This window comes from Nyctereutes procyonoides, unplaced genomic scaffold, assembly GCF_905146905.1.
Source record: "Nyctereutes procyonoides isolate TBG_1078 unplaced genomic scaffold, NYPRO_anot_genome, whole genome shotgun sequence".
In the NCBI taxonomy this organism is placed as follows: Eukaryota; Metazoa; Chordata; class Mammalia; order Carnivora; family Canidae; genus Nyctereutes; species Nyctereutes procyonoides.
The window spans coordinates 5,157-25,390 of NW_026574906.1; the positions used below are offsets into that span (position 1 = coordinate 5,157).

The 20,234-nt window shown below is 53.3% G+C and overlaps 1 protein-coding gene across 1 annotated transcript; it reads right to left on the reverse strand.

Moving 5' to 3' along the window:
- Positions 1-4,744: 4,744 nt before the first annotated feature.
- Positions 4,745-15,634, reverse strand: LOC129498162 (transcription factor CP2-like protein 1; the record flags this gene model as incomplete). Its single annotated transcript, XM_055307737.1, has 8 exons — positions 4,745-4,839; positions 5,157-5,250; positions 5,342-5,390; positions 7,076-7,167; positions 10,128-10,238; positions 13,503-13,652; positions 14,739-14,845; positions 15,529-15,634. Coding segments are annotated over 8 exons (804 nt in total), but the record flags the coding sequence as incomplete, so codon positions are not given.
- Positions 15,635-20,234: the final 4,600 nt, after the last annotated feature.

Consider the following 20,234-nt stretch of genomic DNA (forward strand, 5'->3'; position numbering starts at 1 on the left):
ATTTCTGCAGCAGGGTAAAATGTCCGTTCACCCAAAATGGGACAAAGAACTCCGAATAGCTTTGTGGCAGTTCACGTTGGGCTTTCTGCCAAATGAGTTATGCAAAACTTAGTTTTCAGAACTTTCGGCATTTCAAATTGTGGTTAAGGAATTTGGACCTGTAATGAGAGTCCTTCCGTAAGCCTCTGGGAGTGACTGACAATTGCACTTTTGTGTATGTGTATGTGTGTGCAGATATTCCACCGTCTGTTGGTATCTTGGACCCCAGGGCCAGCCCAACACAGCTGAACGCAGTCGAATTTTTGTGGGACCCTTCAAAGAGAGCCACTGCATTCATTCAGGTAAGTGGGAGGGAGGGTGTTCTTGGGGGAAGCCAGAGTTTTGGGGCCTGCATGCATGTCGTTCCTCAAAACAGTCCACCTGCAGGGCCCCAACGGGCTCCTGTTCTATGTTGCGGGGATGTACGTTGAAGGGGAGGAGGCTACAGGAGTGTGGCTCAGTCGTGGAGCTAGTTGGTCCCCAGAGCTAGGAAAGGACGTGGCATGTTGTAGAATACTGTGTGGGTTTTTACTTAACAATATATAAGCTTGAGGGAGGGGCAAGATGGCAGAAGAGTAGGGTCCCCACCAAATTACCTAGATAATATTCAAATCATCCTGAAATTCTACGAATTCGGCCTGAGATTTAAAGAGAGACCATCTGGAACGTTACAGTGAGAAGAGTTCGCGCTTCTATCAAGGTAGGAAGACGGGGAAAAGGAAATAAAGAAACAAAAGGCCTCCGAGGGGGAGGGGCCCCGCGAGGAGCCCGGCTGAGGCCGGGAGGAGTGTCCCCAGGACAGGAGAGCCCCGTCCCGGAGGAGCAGGAGCTGCACCAACCTTCCCGGGCGGAAAGGGGCTCGCAGGGAGTTGGAGCAGGACCCAGGAGGGCGGGGATGCCCTCGGACTCCCGGGGACACTAACAGACACCTGCGCCCCTGGGACAGTGCGCCGAGCTCCCTAAGGGCTGCAGCGCGCACCGTGGGGCCCGGAGCAGCTCGGAGGGACTCAGGGAGCGGCTCCATGGAGGGGGCTGCGGGGCGGGAGCGCGAATCCAACAGCGCAGGCCCCGGAGCACAGGGCGCCAGGACACAGCCCAGGATCTGGCCTCCCCTGGGACAGGCAGATGCCCGGAGGGCCCAGGACAGCAAGGACACTCCTGCCCGGAGCTGAGCAGATCAGTGGCCCCGCCCCGGAGCCTCCAGGCCCTGGGGAGAGCCCCATAGTTCCTGAGGGGGCTGAATCCAGGCTTCCAGAGTTGCCATAGCAACTGCGGCTGTTCCTCCTGGGGCCTCACGGGGTAAACAACCCCCGCTGAGCCCTGCAGCAGGCAGGGGCAGAGCAGCTCCCCCATGTGCTAACACCTGAAAATCAACACAGCAGGCCCCTCCCCCAGAAGACCAGCTGCACGGACCAGTTCCAGGGGAAGTCAAGGGACTTAAGTCTACAGATTCAGAAGATACTCCCCCGAGTTTTTTTTGTTTTTGTTTTTTCTTTTTTCGTTTCTTTTTGATTTCTGATTGCTTCTCCCATCCCCCTTTTTTCACCTTTCTTTCTTTTTCTTTCTGTTTTTCTTTTTTTCCTTTTCTCTTTTCTTTCCTTCTCTCTCCTTTTCTCCTTTTTCCCAATACAACTTGTTTTTGGCCACTCTGCACTGAGCAAAATGACTAGAAGGAAAACCTCACCTCAAAAGAAAGAATCAGAAACAGCCCTCTCTCCCACAGAGTTACAAAATCCTGGATTCAGAAGCACTATTATACAGCTACTGGTGGCTCTAGAAAAAAGCATTAAGGACTCACGAGACTTCATGTTTGCAGAATTTAGATCCAATCAGGCAGAAATTAAAATTCAATTGAATGAAATGCAATCCAAACTAGAAGTCCTAACGACGAGGGTCAACGAGGTGGAAGAACGAGTTAGTGACATAGAAGACAAGTTAATGGCAAAGAGGGAAACTGAGGAAAAAAGAGACAGACAACTAAAAGACCATGAAGACAGATTAAGGGAAATAAATGACAGACTTAGGAAGAAAAACCTATGTTTAATTGGGGTTCCCGAGGGCGCCGAAAGGGACAGAGGGCCAGAATATGTATTTGAACAAATCCTAGCTGAAAACTTTCCCAATCTGGGAAGGGAAACAGGCATTCAGATCCAGGAAATAGAGAGATCCCCCCCTAAAATCAATAAAAACCGTTCAACACCTCGACATTTAATAGTGAAGCTTGCCAATTCCAAAGATAAAGTGAAAATCCTTAAAGCAGCAAGAGACAAGAAGTCCCTGACTTTCATGGGGAGGAGTATTAGGGTAACAGCAGACCTCTCCACAGAGATGTGGCAGGCCAGAAAGGGCTGGCAGGATATATTCAGGGTCCTAAATGAGAAGAACATGCAACCAAGAATACTCTATCCAGCAAGGCTCTCATTCAAAATGGAAGGAGAGGGGATCCCTGGGTGGCGCAGCAGTTTGGCACCTGCCTTTGGCCCAGGGCGCGATCCTGGAGACCCGGGATTGAATCCCACGTCGAACTCCCGGTGCATGGGCCTGCTTCTCCCTCTGCCTGTGTCTCTGCCTCTCTCTCTCTCTCTGTGACTATCAGAAAATAAGTAAAATTAAAAAAAACAAAAACAAAATGGAAGGAGAGATAAAGACCTTCCAAGACAGGCAGGAACTTAAAGAATATGTGAGCTCTAAACCAGCTCTGCAAGAAATTTTAAGGGGACTCTTAAAATTCCCCTTTAAGAAGAAGTTCAGTGGAACAATCCACAAAACAAGGACTAAATAGTAGATATCATGATGACACTAAACTCATATCTGTCAATAGTAACTCTGAACGTGAATGGGCTTAATGACCCCATCAAAATATCTAAATACACCACACTGACACAGGATGGTAACGACTATAAGGCAACCCTTTTCCCCTCTGTTTTAACTTTTCTATGCTGATCAAAGGAGAAACGAAAAAGCCTCCTATGCCGATTGCCAAACATGGTGCAAAGTTGGCTGACTGCAGGGGGGAGTGGTAGAGGGGTGGAGGAGGGGAGGCAGGCGGGAGGGCAGGGGCATACTCGGAGGGCAGGGCCACCTCCGGGGCCCCAGACATCATTCACACCTCACACAGTGGGACGGGGCGTGCGTGGTGGGGCGTGGCGTGGTGGGGCGTGGCGTGGTGGGGCGGGGCGTGGCGTGGTGGGGCGTGGTGGGGCGGGGCGTGGCGTGGTGGGGCGTGGCGTGGCGGGACCGGGGCGTGGCGTGGTGGGGCGTGGCGGGGCGGGGCGTGGCATGGTGGGGCGGGGCGTGGCGTGGTGGGGCGTGGCGTGGTGGGGCGGGGGGCGTGGCGGGGCGTGGCGTGGCGTGGCGTGGTGGGGCGGGGCGTGGCGGGGCGGGGCGTGGCGGGGCGGGGTGGCGTGGCGGGGCGTGGCGGGGCGGGGCGTGGCGGGGCGTGGTGGGGCGGGGCAGGGAGGGACTGGGAGGGGCGGGGCGGGAGGGACGGGGCGTGGCGGGCGGGGCGGGGCGTGGTGGGGCGGGAAGGACGGGGCGGGGAGGGGCGGGGAGGGGCGGGGCGGGGCAGGGAGGGACGGGGCGGGCGTGGTGGGCGGGGCAGGGAGGGACGGGATGGGGCGTGGTGGGAAGGGGCGTGGCGGGGCGTGGCGTGGTGGGGCGGGGCGGGGCGTGGCGTGGTGGGGCGTTGTGGGGCGGGGCGGGGCGGGAGGGACGGGGCGTGGTGGGGCGGGGCGTGGTGGGGGGGGCAGGAGGGACGGGGCGTGGCGTGGTGGGCGGGGCGGGAGGGCGGGATGGGGCGTGGTGGGGAGGGGCGGGCGGGGCGTGGTGGGGCGTGGCGGGGCGGGTGGGGCGGGCAGGGGGGACTGGGAGGGGCGGGGGGGGGGGGCGGGGCGGGGCGTGGTGGGCGGGGCGGGGCGTGGTGGGGCGTGGCGGGACGGGGCGGGGAGGGGCGGGGAGGGGCGGGGCGGGGCGGGGAGGGACGGGGCGGGATGGGGAGGGACGGGACGGGACATGGCGGGAATGGAAGGCACGTGGCGGGACGGGACGTGGCGGTACAGTACGTGGGCGAAGGATGGGACATGACGGGACGTGGCGAGACGGGACGTGGCGGGAAGTGACGGGACGTCACGGGACTTGACGTGGCGGGAAGGGACGGGACGTGACGGGACGGGACGTGGCGGGAACGGACGGGACGTGGCGGGACGGACGTTGAGGGATGGGACGTGGCGGGACGGGACAGGACGGGACAGGGCGGGATGGGGACGGATGGGACGGGACGTGGCGGAAATGGACGGGACGTGGCGGGACGGGACGTTGCTGGAAGGGAAGGGACGGGACTTGACGGGACGTGGCGGGAAGTGACGGGTCACACTGCATGGAATTGTGTGGTTCGCACATCTGTGTGGACTCAAAGCTGCAAACTGCTGGAGGACAGGGTCCCTGTCCGACCCTCCTCCTACTGGCCACCCCCAACACAAGTTCTTACAAAAGCTGAGCTGAAAGAAGACCATGTGCGGTATTCTTCCCACTGTCACAGATGCCCTTGCCAGCCACTGCCCTAGTTCTGGTCAAAACATCACTCCCTGTCATCCTAGATTAACTTGACTTGGTCGCAAAGTTCATTGCTCAGTATACCCTTCCACCCCACAGCCCTGGTTCCAGGACTCTGTGTGACAGCCCCACCAGCAAGGGCTTGAAGAACCTTTCAGAGAAGGAAGAACCAGCTTCTCCTTCTCCCCTGTGGCTTCACCACCTTCTCAAAGGTCGTGGCTCCAGAGACAATGTGACCAATGGGCAGCACTGTGGTAGAAGTGCCGGGAAGGCGGAGTATGCCCCGGCCCCCTGGCTAAAGGGCCTCTTCCCGGGCAGTTGAGGGCACCCCCCACAGGACCCAGATGGTCTCCTGAAAGCCATTCTCGACTGGAAACTCCCAGCAGTAGCACTTCGTATCTTAGCACTTGGCACAGGGTCAGCAGAGGTGAGTGACCCACGCTACACCGGGTCTCCAGGGCAAAACCACGGCCCTGCAGACACTGCGGCAAATCCTGAAAGCGAGTGGCTTTGTTACATGTTTTTAAGATCCCTGTGGGTTTGAAAAACAACACAAAGATGCTCACCTGAGAAACTGGTGAACAGCTGACAGAACTGTGAGAACCTGTTTCGGTGGAGCCACTGCTGGGCATCCTGGATGGAGGCTGATGGGAGCAGGTGCTGCAGGCAGAGAGAGAGGAAGGGTCCTGAAACGACCGTGCCGGGTCTGCCCAGGGATGTGCAGCCAGAGAGCCCGGCTGCAGACACTTACATCGTTGCTCAGGGGCAGGGTCTCCACCGGGTGTGTCGGAGAGCTGTTCCTGCAAAGGAAAAGAACAGGTCATCAGACGTGGGGACACCTTCAGGGACGTGGGTACGGGCCCCTCACCCAGCCGGTGCTCCCCCCGCCCCTCAGGCATGGCACTTGGAAACACAGCAGGGCCTCAAGAATTTCTCAGGTCGAGAAATGTAGGCGGGAACCATCTGCACAATCCCTCCAATCCCTGACCAACCCTTCAGGACAGACATGACTCAGTGGCAACACAGCATGGCCAATGATCACCACTCCACTCTGAGCTCAGCATTTGTTCTCATCTGATTCCTTCCCAGGCAGAGCTTCCCCACAGCTTGGCCCTAGGGGAGGGCAGGCCGCCCCAGGAGCTCCACACGGCCACGTGGGGCCCAGACAGCAGCAGCCAACACCCCTCTGTGGAGATGGGAGAAGGCTGTGGGCTCCTCGAGGAGGGAACAAGCAGCCTCGGTGTGGAGTCCATCCACGAGAACATTCTAACAGTTGGAGGCCCACTGACCTCCCTCCAGGGCTCACTCCTGGGGAAGGCACAGACCTGAACACCTGGATTCTCCAATTAAAAGAAAAAATACATTTTTAAATGACCCTCCTCAACAGACAGTGGGGCAGGTATGACGTGAATGGACGTAGGTGTCTCTCTCTGCGTTTAACACGATAACGAGGTAAGTTTTACTCTGTGAGTACCTTACCACAGTGACAATAAAGGCAAGGCCCTCACCGGGCTGACCCTCACACGTCATCGGTAACAAGATGCACCTCGCCCAGTGCCTGTAAGGCGCCGGGCACCTTGCACACCCACCCCTACCCCCGGCCCTGCATGGAAACCTCACTCCTTTGGTAGTGGAGAAAGTGGGGCTGAGGGAGGTTAAGGAACTCACCCCCAGAAAGGCGGGACTTAACACTTGGTCCACCCGAATCTGTGACACCTTGGCTATGCCACCCCAATTCTCAAGGAGGCCCCTCCTCACCTTGTGAAACCAAGTTCATGGACACTCACTCTCCCATCAGTGGCTTCTCTGTATGCCAAGCACGGGCTGTGAGGAGCCCACAGGTTCCACGCCTACCTGCTGGGTCTGCCTGGTGTCTCCCTGCTGCCTGTCCACAACAGGATCAGGACATGCATGGCCACCACAGTGGTGCCGTGAGCCCTTCCTGTGCCGCAAAGCCTAGGACAGGTTGGACCGATGCCTGCCAGTCCCCACGCTACTGTCACCTTTGAGTCAGTGCGGCCCATCATGCATCTGCAGAGCTGGGTGACCAAGTGTGAGGCTGCTCCTTGTTACAAGCCCTGAACCCTAGGGCAGGGAGCATCCTGAGCTGTCCTATGCTACCCAGAGAATGTGCATAGGGACCACAGAAAGAGCTAGGATGGCCCCTCACAGTCACTGGAGCCCCCTAAACAGCTGCCTCCTTAGGCCCCATCTGCCTAGGAGGCCATTCTGCCCTGAAGGGCAACCTGCAGGCCAACCTGCTTCTGCGGTATCTGGGGTGTGAAGGTGGGTTCTGCGCTGCTGCCCCAGCAGATGATGTTTACAGAAGCACATCCGAGCAGAGAAAGCTGTGCAAATATTACAAGTGCCACCCCGAAGCCCAAACCGATGCCAGTGCACCAAAGAGAGGAAGACACAAATACCAAGAAAGGAGACTACACCCATCATCACTCCAGGGGCTCTCAGGGAAAGAGGACAGACATACCCTTCACCAAGGCCGAAGCTATTTGGAGAGTCATTGTAGCTTGGAGATGGGGCGCTGTTCACCTGGTAGGCCATGTCAGGCCACGGGGAGCACTGTGGAAAGAGCACAGGACGGTAGTGACTCGAGGGCCATGGTGGTCAGGAGCAACTCAGGCCACAGAGCTGCAGACCCAGCTCCTATCCCTCCCATGCCAGCATCCATCAAGGCCAGCACGGGAAGCCCTGACCCCTCAACACTTAGCCCACATCCTCCCAGGGCCCACGTGAGCCAGCGAAGCATGGGTACTAGGGCCATGCCCAAGAAACTGAGTGCGGCAGAGAGGACCTAAAATTCAGTCATTCCCAGAGCAAGCAAAGGCAGGCATGTGTCTCTGTGGGCTTCCTAGGTGTTGAGCCAACGAGAGAAAGAAACATCGTCGGTCATCTGGGTCCCTAAGAAAAGAGAACTAACAAAACAGACCAACTGCCCAGAGGCAGGTTTTACCAGGTGTAGACAAGTGCGTGTACAAGCATGAAGGAGGGAGCACTGGACACAAATAACTTCCAAACAAAAATCATCCGTGAGGTTCAGTAGTGGGGTGCCCGTGTGGCTCAGTGACTTAAGCATCCAACTTCTGTTTTTGGCTCAGGTCGTGATCTCAGGATCGTGAGATTGAGCCTTGCATCAGGCTCCATGCTCAACGGGGAGTCTGCTTATCCCTCTCCCTCTGCTTGTCCCTCTGCTCTCTCTCTTTCTCTCTCCCCTAAAATGAATAATTAAATATAAATTGAAAACAAAAAAGTTCAATACTAAAACCTGCACTACTTGAAACATTCCAGGAGCAGCCAGCCCTCTCAGGCATCGGTCGATGCGTGTTTACTATGCATCAGCCGTCCTGCTAGGAGCTAAGGGATACACAAAAAAAAAAACCACAGAGGATGTGATCCTCGACCTCAAGGAACTTCTTGAGCAGAAGCCAAGGATGAACATAGGAGAGAATCGCCCAAAGAAAGCAAAGACGTACAGGTTTTGCCTGTTGGGGAAGCCAGGGGACAAAGTATTCATTTCTCCCCTTCCCTGTGATGACAACACTTTGGAGAGGGCCAATTCGAAGCATTCCTGAAGATTTACTATCACCCACCGAACCACAGGTTGGTAAATATTTAACTCGGTTGTGCATGTGGGCTGGAATTTCTTGGTGGTAAATCCCGGAGCTGAGGAGGAGGAGCTGACAGTCACCTTACAAGGTCATGGGCCAGGCGGGGGTTTTGACCAACTGTACCACGCTCTGACAAGGGCGTGGACAGACGCTGTCTGAAGCACCCTCGGACCTCTCGTCCACCAGGGGGAAGACAGAAGAGAGTCAGGAGCAGAGAGGATGAGGCTCGGCCTGGAAGGGAAAGGTGTCCGTAGGCAGAGGGCAGTGGGAGCGTGGAGGGCACCCTGGAGGGCCCGCACGTGAGGGGGCTGGGGCCTGGGGAAAACTAACTGGTCTGAGCTCTGATTCATAAATGCAGGTCCTCGCACTGCTTTGCTGCTGAGAGTTAGACAGGCTCTTCCTGCACCAGGGCTCTCTGGTCACTATTATCCTGTGTCAGATAAAACACTGGTAACATGTCTATGCCGCTGCAAAATTACCTTCCATACTGTATCTTGTTGCAAATACCTTTCTGCATATGGCTTCTCTCTCTCTCTCTCTCTCTCTCTCCTCTCTCTCTCCACACACACACACACACACACACACACACACACACACACACACACACACAGCCAGGACCGGCCACTATTCTCTTAGATGCTCTGTGCCCTGGGCCTCATCCTTAACACAGCCTTAACTCTACCGCAGCTGGGGCTGGGCCTCCTGCATCTGTGGAGGGCCTTCTGAGCAAGTCAAATTATTCAATGAACGCCCACTAGCTGGGCTGATTGCAGAACACACTGGGGAACAGTTGCTTAAAAAATACAACAGAAGAGTGCCTGGGTGGCTCAGTGGTTGTGTCTGCCTTTGGCTCAAGTCGTGATCCCGGAGTCCTGGGACTGAGTCCCACGTTGGGCTCCCTGTATGGAGCCTGCTTCTCCCTCTGCCGAGGTCTCTGCCTCTCTGTGTCTCTCATAAATAAATAAAATTGTCAAAAAGAAAAAAAAACACACAACAGACCCCAGTAAGATGTGGCACCAGCAGTGACCAGTGACAGCGGGAAGAAGAGCCTGTGACAGTGAGGGTCTCAGAAGTACACTGGACACAAGGAGGTTTAGAGCAGGTGCTGTCAGTGTCCAGGTTAGGAGGAGACGAGTTCCAGTCTCTACTCAAACAACAAAGCGGCAAGTAGTCAACACCCCCGACCTGTAAGCCTGCTCTGAGAATGAAGCCTGCAGAGCTTTCTACCATATGCAGAACTTCACATGCACAGGGTCATTCCCTGCACCATGTGTGAAACGGCAAGAGCCCGAGAGCACCAAATGTCCACCAGCAGGCCATCTATCTATACAACGAAGACCACACCCTGGGTAAAGAACTAGAAAGCTCTTTATGAACAGATGGAGAACAGACTCCAAGACAGGCTATTAAATAAAGCAATCAAGTTACAGAACAGTACGTCTATGGACACTGTTGGTATAAAAAAAGTGGGCGTGGGGCAACCATGTATGAATTGGCTTCATCGGCAGAGAAAGCTAGGCCAGATACATGGGGACCCAAGAGATACCAGCTGCCCTGGGAAGAGACAGCTTGAGGCTAGGACAGTTTTGGGAGAGGCATTTTCTAGTATAGATACACTCTCTTCTACCTTTTGAATTTTGGACCTTTATTTAAAAAAAAAATTACCTGATTCTGGAAAGTACAAATGGCAGCACAGAACTGGAAGATATTTCTGAAAACACCTTCCTGGCCCCCTGGCCTTATCATGTGAACACAGCTCCGGACCCAGGAATCTGCCACAATTTTATAGGCAATTTCCAAAGCAGCATTCACCCAAGGTGGGCAATTTCCCAAGAACCTAAACCAAGAGCACACAGTCATCCTGCTCCGGGCAGAAGGCCCCAGGAGGCGCACCCCGGCACCAGGCCGGCTCACCTCTGTGAGAATGGTGGTCTCGTAGGATGGCTGGTACTTCTCTTTTTCTTGGACAGTTCTTTTCTCCATCTTTTCCCAGTCGGTCTTCTGTTTCCGGTTAGCTCCCTTTCGCTACAAGTACAGAGCACAGGGGATCCAATTAGTCCAAAGTGGGCAGAGGCAGCTATCAGAGAAAGACCCAGGACTTAGAGACAGGTCCCAAGACTAGCACTCTCCCCAGGCCCCAGGAGTCCAGGCGGGATCTCCGGACAGGTCGGCATCTCTCTCACCTCCCAGGCGTCAAGCACATGATCCTCCTCCTGGAGCCCCTCCCCTTCCTCACCTGAGGGAACTCACAGCCTGCTACGGGGTCCTGCCACTCAGTTACTCAGGGGAAAATGCTTGGAAGCAATCTTTACCACAGACAAAACCCTTGGCTGCCACAGCAAATCCCAGTGCATTCCTTGAGTTACGGGTGGAGGGCAAAAGAAAGTAGAAGTCAAAGCTGCTGCTGGGAGTTTGGGAGTCTGGTCTGCACCCGCATGCTGGGAAATCCTGGATGTGTCACGAAGGCCTCCTGACCTCCCAACTCCCAGGATTATCTGCAGCTCCCTGTTTGCACGCCCCATACAGGGTAAGACCTCCAAACTCACAGAGCCTATCCTGGGCGCCCAGCAAATGTGAACAACTTGCAGAGGGGCCCAGGTCTCACAGGCACTACCATTTCTTTCATTTATAGGTATGGAAACTGAGGCACAAGTGACTTGTCAAGAATGGAGAGAAACCTGTTCTGGCTGCTTGGGGCCTTGGGAAAAAAAAAAAAAACTCGAGGTAGAACCAAGTACTGACCAGGCAAAGAATCCAAGAGAGAATGCCCAGGGATGTACCACCACCAGGCTGGCCATGGTGGCCCTGCTCATGCGGATACTCTGGACATCCTGTGACTATCACCTGTGAGTTCACAGCCTGGTTGGTGGCTTCAGAAATTAAGACTCCAAGCAGCCCCGAGCCCCAGAACTGAATGGTCTCAGCGCACATGCAGCGGACTGTGCACAGTGCGCAGATAGTGAAAACCACCTGTCCTCAAGCTCAGTGTCACCTTCAGGGACTTTCATCCCAGTATGCACCTTCTTCAGGCCACACAACTTTTGGTTTCCAGATCAAGGGAACTTTAGAAAACAGCCCCCAGGGTGATGTGATACCCACATTTGATGGAGGCGGGTTTGCAGGGGGTCCTCTGGGTACAGGAACGACATATCCAGTGTCCAGAGAAGGAGCCAGGCACAGTATCCATACCCCATCACCTGCCTCCCAGCCCTAACAAGAGGCTCTTCCTCCCCTTCTAGAAGCCACGAGGCAAGCCTGTATATGGGGCAGGCACTCAGCCTGGTTAGGCCTGTGGAGAGCTGGCTGGTCAGAGAGGGGTCTTGCCTGTCCTGTCAGAGGCCCCGACACCCCCATACAGCCCCAGGGCCTGGCTCCAACAAGTGGGAGGCTTCTAGTGATGGGGGTGACTGGGGGAAAAATGACAGCCAGGTTAGCCAGACTCCACCCGGAGCTTGCGCACACCTGCTTGAACTGCCTCTGTGACAGGGCTGGGTGCGTGGGGTGCCCACACATCCTCAGGCATTCAAGAAGCCAGTTTCAGGTGACAGGGGCCCATGCACCCCTGCAGGAGATGCCAAATCCTTCCTTGGGTCACTCAGACAAGGCAGCTTCCAGACCAACTCCTCAGAGATAGCTAGTGTACGGTCCAGGAGCCTGGTGAGCAGAGTCCTCACCCCTGAGCTGCTTCCTCGAGGTGTAGAAAGGGGAGCTGGCAGGGGGTCCTGGGAAAGCCAAGGCACTCTGCAGGGTGGGGCAGGGGGCGTCATACAGACACTATCCCTCCCTCCTGCTGCTGGTCTGCATCTGAGCCCCAGATATCCACAGGGTGCCACTGGACCCGAGGACCACAGATGTGGTCTGTATACGATGAGGACAGAGGTGTGACCAGGAACAGGCAAAGACATCCGGCCACACAGCTGTGGGGCTGTCCACGGGAAATCATACCCACGAGACCCTGTAGCAGACAGCACCTAAGACCACAGGCCATGGTGCCCGCTGCACAGGGGCTCCTCAAACACGGCCACATCCTAATCCCCAGAACCCGAGGCTGTCACTTCACAAGGCAAAGGAAGTAAAGCTGCAGGTGGAATTAGGATTGCTAGCAGTGTGATGTGGAAACAGGAAGATTATCCTGAGTCATCCCAGGGGGTCCAGCACAATCACAGCGTCCGTAAAAGTGGACAAGGGAGGGAGGAGAGGAGGCTGGGGCGATGTGACCAGAGAAGAGCCCAGCCACTCTTGCTAGCTCCTAGGACAAGTGGATGTGGCCTGAGGAATGCAGAGGCCTCTAGAAGGCAGCAAAGAGAAGGAGAGGGAGCCTCCAGAAAAGAATGCAGCCCTCCTCCTCAACGCTTGACTTTAGTCCAGTGAGACCATCAGACTTCTGACCCCGGGGCCTGAAAGGTAGTAAGTGCATGTGGCTTGAAGCCACTAAACGTGTAGCCATTCGTTACAGCAGCAACAGGAAACCAATATCCCAGGTTGGATTTCAAGGCATCGCCGTCCTGAAGCAGGTTTCTGAAGGGTGCTGGCGCTCTAGCACGAAAGACAATCGCGTGATCCCACCACAACCAGTACCTTCCCACCTAGGGCAGCATCACTAACTGAGCCGGGGCCCGCCCCTCCCTCACCCTTGTGGATGCCACAGGCTCTGCTGCGACCCTGCAACTCCGCAGGCCATGCAGGACCCTGAGTTGCATCATTGGCCGCCAATATCTTTCAGAAGTATGGGTCCAGACAGAGGAAAGTAGTTAATAGGCAGGGGCTGGGCAAGAAAGGAAAAGAGAGGCGGTTCCTCCAAACATGTTTCTTTCTCCAACAGGAGGTTACTGCAGAGGGAGAGAGGGCCTTGGGCCCTCCATGGGAACGTCTGTGGCCGGGCCTCCTGCGCGGGACGGGGTGTCCTGACTTGATTTTTAAGGAGAATCAAACCGGCAACTACAGAATCTGTGGCCAACTACAAAGTGCTGGGGAAGATAAGGAAAACCTGAAAACGTGAAAATCCAGACAGTCTTACAAGGCAGAGCTGGGCACAGCCATCTGTGATGACGGAGGACAGAAGGTGCCCCACACCAAAGGACACCCGAAGTGGGCAGGCCCGTCACCCCAGGGCGCGTGGCTCATGCTCCTCAGGGGTCCAGGTAGAAGCCCCAAGCCAACAGGACGCCGAGTTCCCTGCTGGGCCTCCAGCAGGAATCCCAAAGGTCAATGCACTGCTGTCACTGTCCAGCACAGGCAGGGACCCGTGGATTCGGCGGCCACAGGTGGAACGTGGCAAGGACGTCCTACCTTAAACACCTTGATCTGGCAGCTGGCTGAGTGCCAGTGTTCTGTGTACTCCCCATTCTCATTCTGCTTAAATGTATCGATCTGCACTCGGAAAGGCACTCCTGTACCCCCGTGCTTCCTGGGGGTGAACTCCGTGCTGATGCAGTGCACCTAGAAGGGGAAATGTGGGCCAGAGCCAAGAAGAGTAGTGGGGACAGGCCCTGGACTCCCCAAGGGCCCCTCACCAAATGGAGGTTTCCATCCCGCACCATCAGGTCCATAGCTGCCTCGGCCTCCCCACTCCCCACGCACACTCCACCAGGGTAATGCCCTCTCTGTCCCCTCCACCTTCCCCTGTTATAAAGGGCACACACTCTCCCCTTTGTCCCTCGACCTCAGAGGCCCTGCCTGACCAGCTACGTCCTCGCCATCGCTCAGGCCCACGGACCCTCACTCCCTCCTCTCCCCTGGCAGATCCCACAGACTGCATAGCAGGGATCCCCGCCTGGTGCGTGTCCGAGTTGCTCGGGCCAGGCCAGGAGCAGGAGCAGAAAGTTGGAGCCATTTCCATGTTTCTACGTAAGTATGTGCTACAGAAAAAGGCACTGGGTAACATATTTATTATCAGAATACTATAAATACTCCAATAATATATATTATTGTGCTAATACAGTAGTATTATAATAACTTTAAAGTACAGTAAGAATATTATAATCATGTTAAAAAAAAGATCACTAACTTTTACTGAGCAATTACTATGGACCAGGCACTGCAATAATGACTTTATGTTCATTATCTGATTTATAAGACAAGTGAAAAAACTAAGAGGTTCAGAAAGGGACATAGAGAGAGAACGAGAGAGTGCGTGTCAGCCCAGAAACACGGCGGCCCTGCCAGGCTCCTGGACCCATGCCAGGTGCTTGATCATGAAACAATTAATTTAATCATAGAAACTATCATGGAAAAAAATTTATTACCTATTATATACGCGAGGGCACACTTATTTTGTAACAAGCTTACATATTGTTAAGCAAAACCCACACAGTATTCTACAACATGCCACGTCCTTTCCTAGCTCTGGGGACCAACTAGCTCCACGACTGAGCCACACTCCTGTAGCCTCCTCCCCTTCAACGTACATCCCCGCAACATAGAACAGGAGCCCGTTGGGCCCTGCAGGTGGACTGTTTTGAGGAACGACATGCATGCAGGCCCCAAAACTCTGGCTTCCCCAAGAACACCCTCCCTCCCACTTACCTGAATGAATGCAGTGGCTCTCTTTGAAGGGTCCCACAAAAATTCGACTGCGTTCAGCTGTGTTGGGCTGGCCCTGGGGTCCAAGATACCAACAGACGGTGGAATATCTGCACACACATACACATACACAAAAGTGCAATTGTCAGTCACTCCCAGAGGCTTACGGAAGGACTCTCATTACAGGTCCAAATTCCTTAACCACAATTTGAAATGCCGAAAGTTCTGAAAACTAAGTTTTGCATAACTCATTTGGCAGAAAGCCCAACGTGAACTGCCACAAAGCTATTCGGAGTTCTTTGTCCCATTTTGGGGTGAACGGACATTTTACCCTGCTGCAGAAATATTAGTGTACTGGATGGCCTGCCAGAGGCATTACCTGGAGCTAGGGATCGACACACCCTGTTGCCATTCTAAAACTTCTAAATTCCAAGACACACCTGGCTCCCAGAGTTACAGGTAAAAGACTATGGATCAGCGCCTAAGACCTCAAAACTCAATTTCTGTTGCCCATCCCTGTGATGCCCATGCTTCCCTTCGTCACAGATCAGAATCCTTTAGGGCAGGGCCTTCTGCAATGCTTTCCCTGAAATCCCTGATGGCAGAGCTCTGAGTTAGAAATCCCTGAGGGCAGGCCTGGTGCCAGCTCGCACAGTGTTTTACCTGAGGCAAGGGTACACTAAAGTGTCCTAGAGAGGCATGCATCCGACAGCTCCAAGAAGAACCCCAATGTTCTTGGGGTTCCCAATGAACTTGGAGTGCCCTTGGGCCCCGCGTGGCCCAGCAGACTCACCAATGTCCAGGATTCGGTGTCCGGGCCGGCTCCGCTGCCATCCCTCCAGCCGCTGGTGCTCTGTGTACTGCAGTCGGCGGTCGTGGAAAACCACCTGGATGATGCTCTAGGGAGGAGAAGCCAGTAGGAGACAGCTAAGTGTGGGGCTGACAAGGACCCAAGAGAACTTCCCACCGGGGAAAATCTCCCACCTTTCAAGACTAAGACCTCTCCTTCCAGAGCCTTCCTTCCCAGCTCTCAAGCTCTGCAGGCTTCTTCCCCCTCAGAACCCCAATCATAGGACAGTGAGAATGAGGACTATCCCCCTTTTCCAGAATTACTAAGTGCTTTACATACACAGCTAACCTATATATCTTTTTGTGCCAATGAGCCAACTGAAAGCTCAGGAAGATTCAGTAAGTGGCAAAGCCAGGCTCAAACCTGAGTTCATCCAGCCCAGAGCCCACTCCATCAGCCCACGCCCCTCCAGCTCTTAGCACTGCCAGCTTGCCCTCAACCACCTGGACAACATGCTCCAGGGACCAGGAACCCCTCCCACTCCAGGGCTCTCCCCAAACCGCCCAGGCACTCCTGACCCCCACCACCAGCAAGCCCAGACCCCTCAGACCCCAAGACCTCCTGGGGAGGGAGGGTGGCCCCACAGCCTTGCCTTGACATATTTTGTGTTCAGATCTTGAAAGTCTCCCAACTTCCGATTCTCCAGCAGTCGGATTTCATAAGATTGGTCTAGAAGGGGGTTAACAGTACATTTTCCATTTCTGATGGGTTTCAAACCTGGAGTTCACCCAGAGGGAGGCCTTCTTGACCTCTTGAGTGACCACCCAAGCCTCACGGCCCCAGGGGACAGAGCAGTCAGTCCATGGCCAACTCAGATGGCTCTCTGGACTGCACACCCCCATTTGTCCCAGCCTGGTTGTGCCTAAGACACCCTAGGTAGCATACCATGTGTCCCCCAAAACACAGCACCTCTACAGTTTTCAAAGAAAGAGAATTCAACAAAATGGAGTTAATGTTAAGAACAGAGCTTCAGGGATCCCTGGGTGGTGCAGCAGTTTGGCTCCTGCCTTTGGCCCAGGGCGTGATCCTGGAGACCCGGGATCGAATCCCACGTCGGGCTCCCGGTGCATGGAGCCTGCTTCTCCCTCTGCCTATGTCTCTGCCTCTCTCTCTCTCTCTGTGACTATCATAAATAAATAAAAATTTAAAAAAAAAAAAAAAGAACAGAGCTTCATGTTTCTTTAGAAAGGCTGCCCCTGCCCACACCCCCGGGTCACTTGGATGGAGAACACAGCCACCCACTCAGATCCATGTTACAGTAAATAACTGACCATACCCTTGCCAAGAGCAGGTTAAAGGAATGTGTTAAAGCCTGTTAAACATTGTCTCTAATTGCAGAATGAAAAGCATTTTCCCAACTTAAAAGAATTTCATGTATTTAAGGGGTGTGGGGATTCTATTTGGTGACATATAACCGCACAAGCTAGTCAAAGAATACGCATGGAGAAAAGACTCATCCTTAGTAACAGGGAGAACCTGAATCTATGAATTACAACCATGAACAACCTGGATGAAACTACATGTTTTATGAGGAAATAAAATACAGTCTGAATAAATAGGATACTCCATGTCCCTAGACAAGAAGACCACTTACTGAACGATGTCAATTTTTCCCAAATTAAGTGTTAACCACAGCTCTAAAACGCCCATACACATTTCACAACTTAATAAAGGATGTTTTACAAATTAAGAGAAAATGATTTACTGGTGGTATTGGTAAATCTGATTGGCTGCTGGAATTTTTTTTTTAATTTTTAGGTAAGGATAGACTCACAAGAAGTAACAAAAATAGTACAAAGGGGTCCTGAATACTTGTCCCCCAGTGTCGCCAGTGGTGGCATCTGAGGTAAGTATGATACATCACTGAAACCAGGAGCCTAGGGATGCCTGGGTGGCTCAGTGGTTGAGCATCTACCTTTGGCATGGCTTGTGATCCTGAGGTCCGGGAATCAAGTCCTGCATTGGGCTCCTCGCAGGGAGCCTACTTCTCCCTCTATGTCTCTGCCTCTCTTTCTGTCTCTGTCATGAATAAATAAATACAATCTTTAAAAATAAAGAAAGAAGAAAGAAAGAAAGAAAGAAAGAAAGAAAGAAAGAAAGAAAGAAAGAGAAGAGAGGGAGGGAGGGAGGGAGGGAGGGAGGGAGGGAGGGAGGGAGGGAGGGACAAATGAACGAACCAGGAGCCTGACCATGGTTCAATGCAATTCAACTAAAAGTCTCACATAGATCTCCCTCGGTTTTGAGGTTTTACTCAACTCATAGCAAACATCAAAACAAGTTATCATTGGACTAAAGTCAACTTTCTTAAGGTTTTATGTGAACATGAATCATACCAGACACTCAACAGAGAAGGATTTTCTGAAACTAAAATTGGCAAAAGGGAAATCTACCTATACTAAAATCTCCCTCTCTCTTTCTCTCTCTCTCTCTCTCTCTCTCTCTCTATATATATATATATATATATATATATATATACACACACACACACATATATACAAACACGTGTATTTATATGTATATGTATAGACACATGCATATATATGAATGAAACTTAAATGCAAACAACAAATTAGGAACAGCACAAACCCAGTGGCAAGCAGTTTTAAAATAGCTAAAACAGCCATTAAAAAAATACTAAGACCCCCTGTGGCAGGTGGAATGCTGCTCCCTCCCAGAGAAGATATATCCAGATCCTCATCTCCAGAACCTATGAATTTTACCTTGTATTTGGAAAAACAGTCTTTGCAGATGCAATTAAATTAAGGATACTGAGATAAGGAGATATTCCTGGATTATCTAGAGGTCCCTAAATCTAATGACAAGTGTCCTTGTAAGAGACACACAGAGAAGACAGAGAGAAGAGGAGGTGACGTGACCAGCAGAGATTGGAGGAACACAAGCCAAGGGACACCTGGAGCACCCAGAAGCTGGAAGATACAGAGAATGGTTTCTCTCCTCAAGCTCCAAAAAGGACCACGGCCCTACCAGATTTCGGACTTCTAGCCTCAGGAACTATGGGAAAATAAACTTGTGGTGTTTCATGTTAAGCCAACATGTTTGTAGTAATTTGTTAAAGCAACCACAGGAAGCTAATATACTACTCCCTGCAATGAATAATAGAACCAAAGAACATGTAATTAAATCACTCATTCCAAATATCTACCAACAACTACTACGAAATGCCACATGAATCCTAGGGACTTGGGAGATGAGCAGAATGGACATAGGGCTGTGTGTCACAGAGATCGTCCCCATGGCTCCCTCCAGGCCTGGAGATGAGGCTGACCATGCAGAGAAACATCCACTCGGAAAGCGCCCTTCTCAGCTTCAACCAGCCCCTGGGACAGGACCAGCAGACCCAGCGATGCACCAAGCCCCCATTCCCCACAGGACAATGTGCTGGGGGCCCTTCCCATCAGAGGGAGGAGGCACAAACCCCAAACTCTTGTCCTGCCCACTTGCCAGTTCAGGAGATGCAACTCATAGAAGGGTCTTGCTGACCTAACCAACACATCTAGCTTTCTGAAAAAGCCAGATTTTTACATACATTTCCGGGCTCCTGAGCCAACATTCCATTAACAGCAACATAAAATGGAACCTCACACACCGTAACTGGTTTTTCCAGTGTCCTCCACCTTCTCCAAAGAAAAAAACGTAGCCAGCTCTGGCATGAGGCCTGAGGCCCAAGTGGTCATCACCACAGGTTTACAGGCGCCCCAGGGCTCAATTAATACCGACCCTGGGCTCTGCAGGGCAGCCCCAGCTCATGCACACCGGAGGCCCCGCCTGCCCCATCCCAGGCTGAACACAGAGATTGGAATCCACGCTAGCGGGTCCCTAGGCCTGGGCTACGGCTTCCTCCACCTGCTGCAGAGACCTGACTCAGGCGCTTCCCCACCACCTCTCCCATCTCCAGTCCCTGTCCCTTCCTCCCATGCACTCCCATTCTGGAGCCCCTCCCTCACATGCCTGCCCCGATGCCAACACCGGGGCCAGGCCATCCTCCCCAAGCCCAGATCTCACACACAGTGCAGTGACATCAGAAGGCCATGGTTCATGGTAACACACACTGAGGAGCAAGGTCACAAAAGTGGAACTGACCCAGGGCATGGGGCACCTCTCTGTTTCATCAGCATCATTTTGGGACGTGGGTGGGAGCCACGGAAATTGGGCTCTGTGAAGGCACAACATGTGTCTCCTTTGCTCACCACTGCACTGTGTAACGCACAGTAGGTACTCAGCAAGTGCTTAAATGTGACTTCCTATTCTTTATACTGCTGTTCTCTGCTACAATTATAGGGTTTGCAAAACTAAGACACACTCTTGCCCTCAAAGGTAGGCAGTCTGGGGCATACCATACCACACAGGAGAAGCTCTTATAGAAGGCAGAATTTGAAACACCTCCAGAAGAGACAACAAAGATCCAAAGTTGGGCAACACTCAGAGAATGGGGATGGGGGGAGGGTGAAAAAAGGTCTGAATCAGGAGATAACATTTAAGATGGACTTTGAAGAGTGTGCAGGATTTCTATAGGGGAGGGGATGAATGAATGAGCAATCCCAAGCAAAACTGGGGCAAGGTGGTAGGAGGGGGGAGGCATACCTCTGGGAAACAAGAACTAGCAGCTTCCATTCACTGGGTGCTTACCT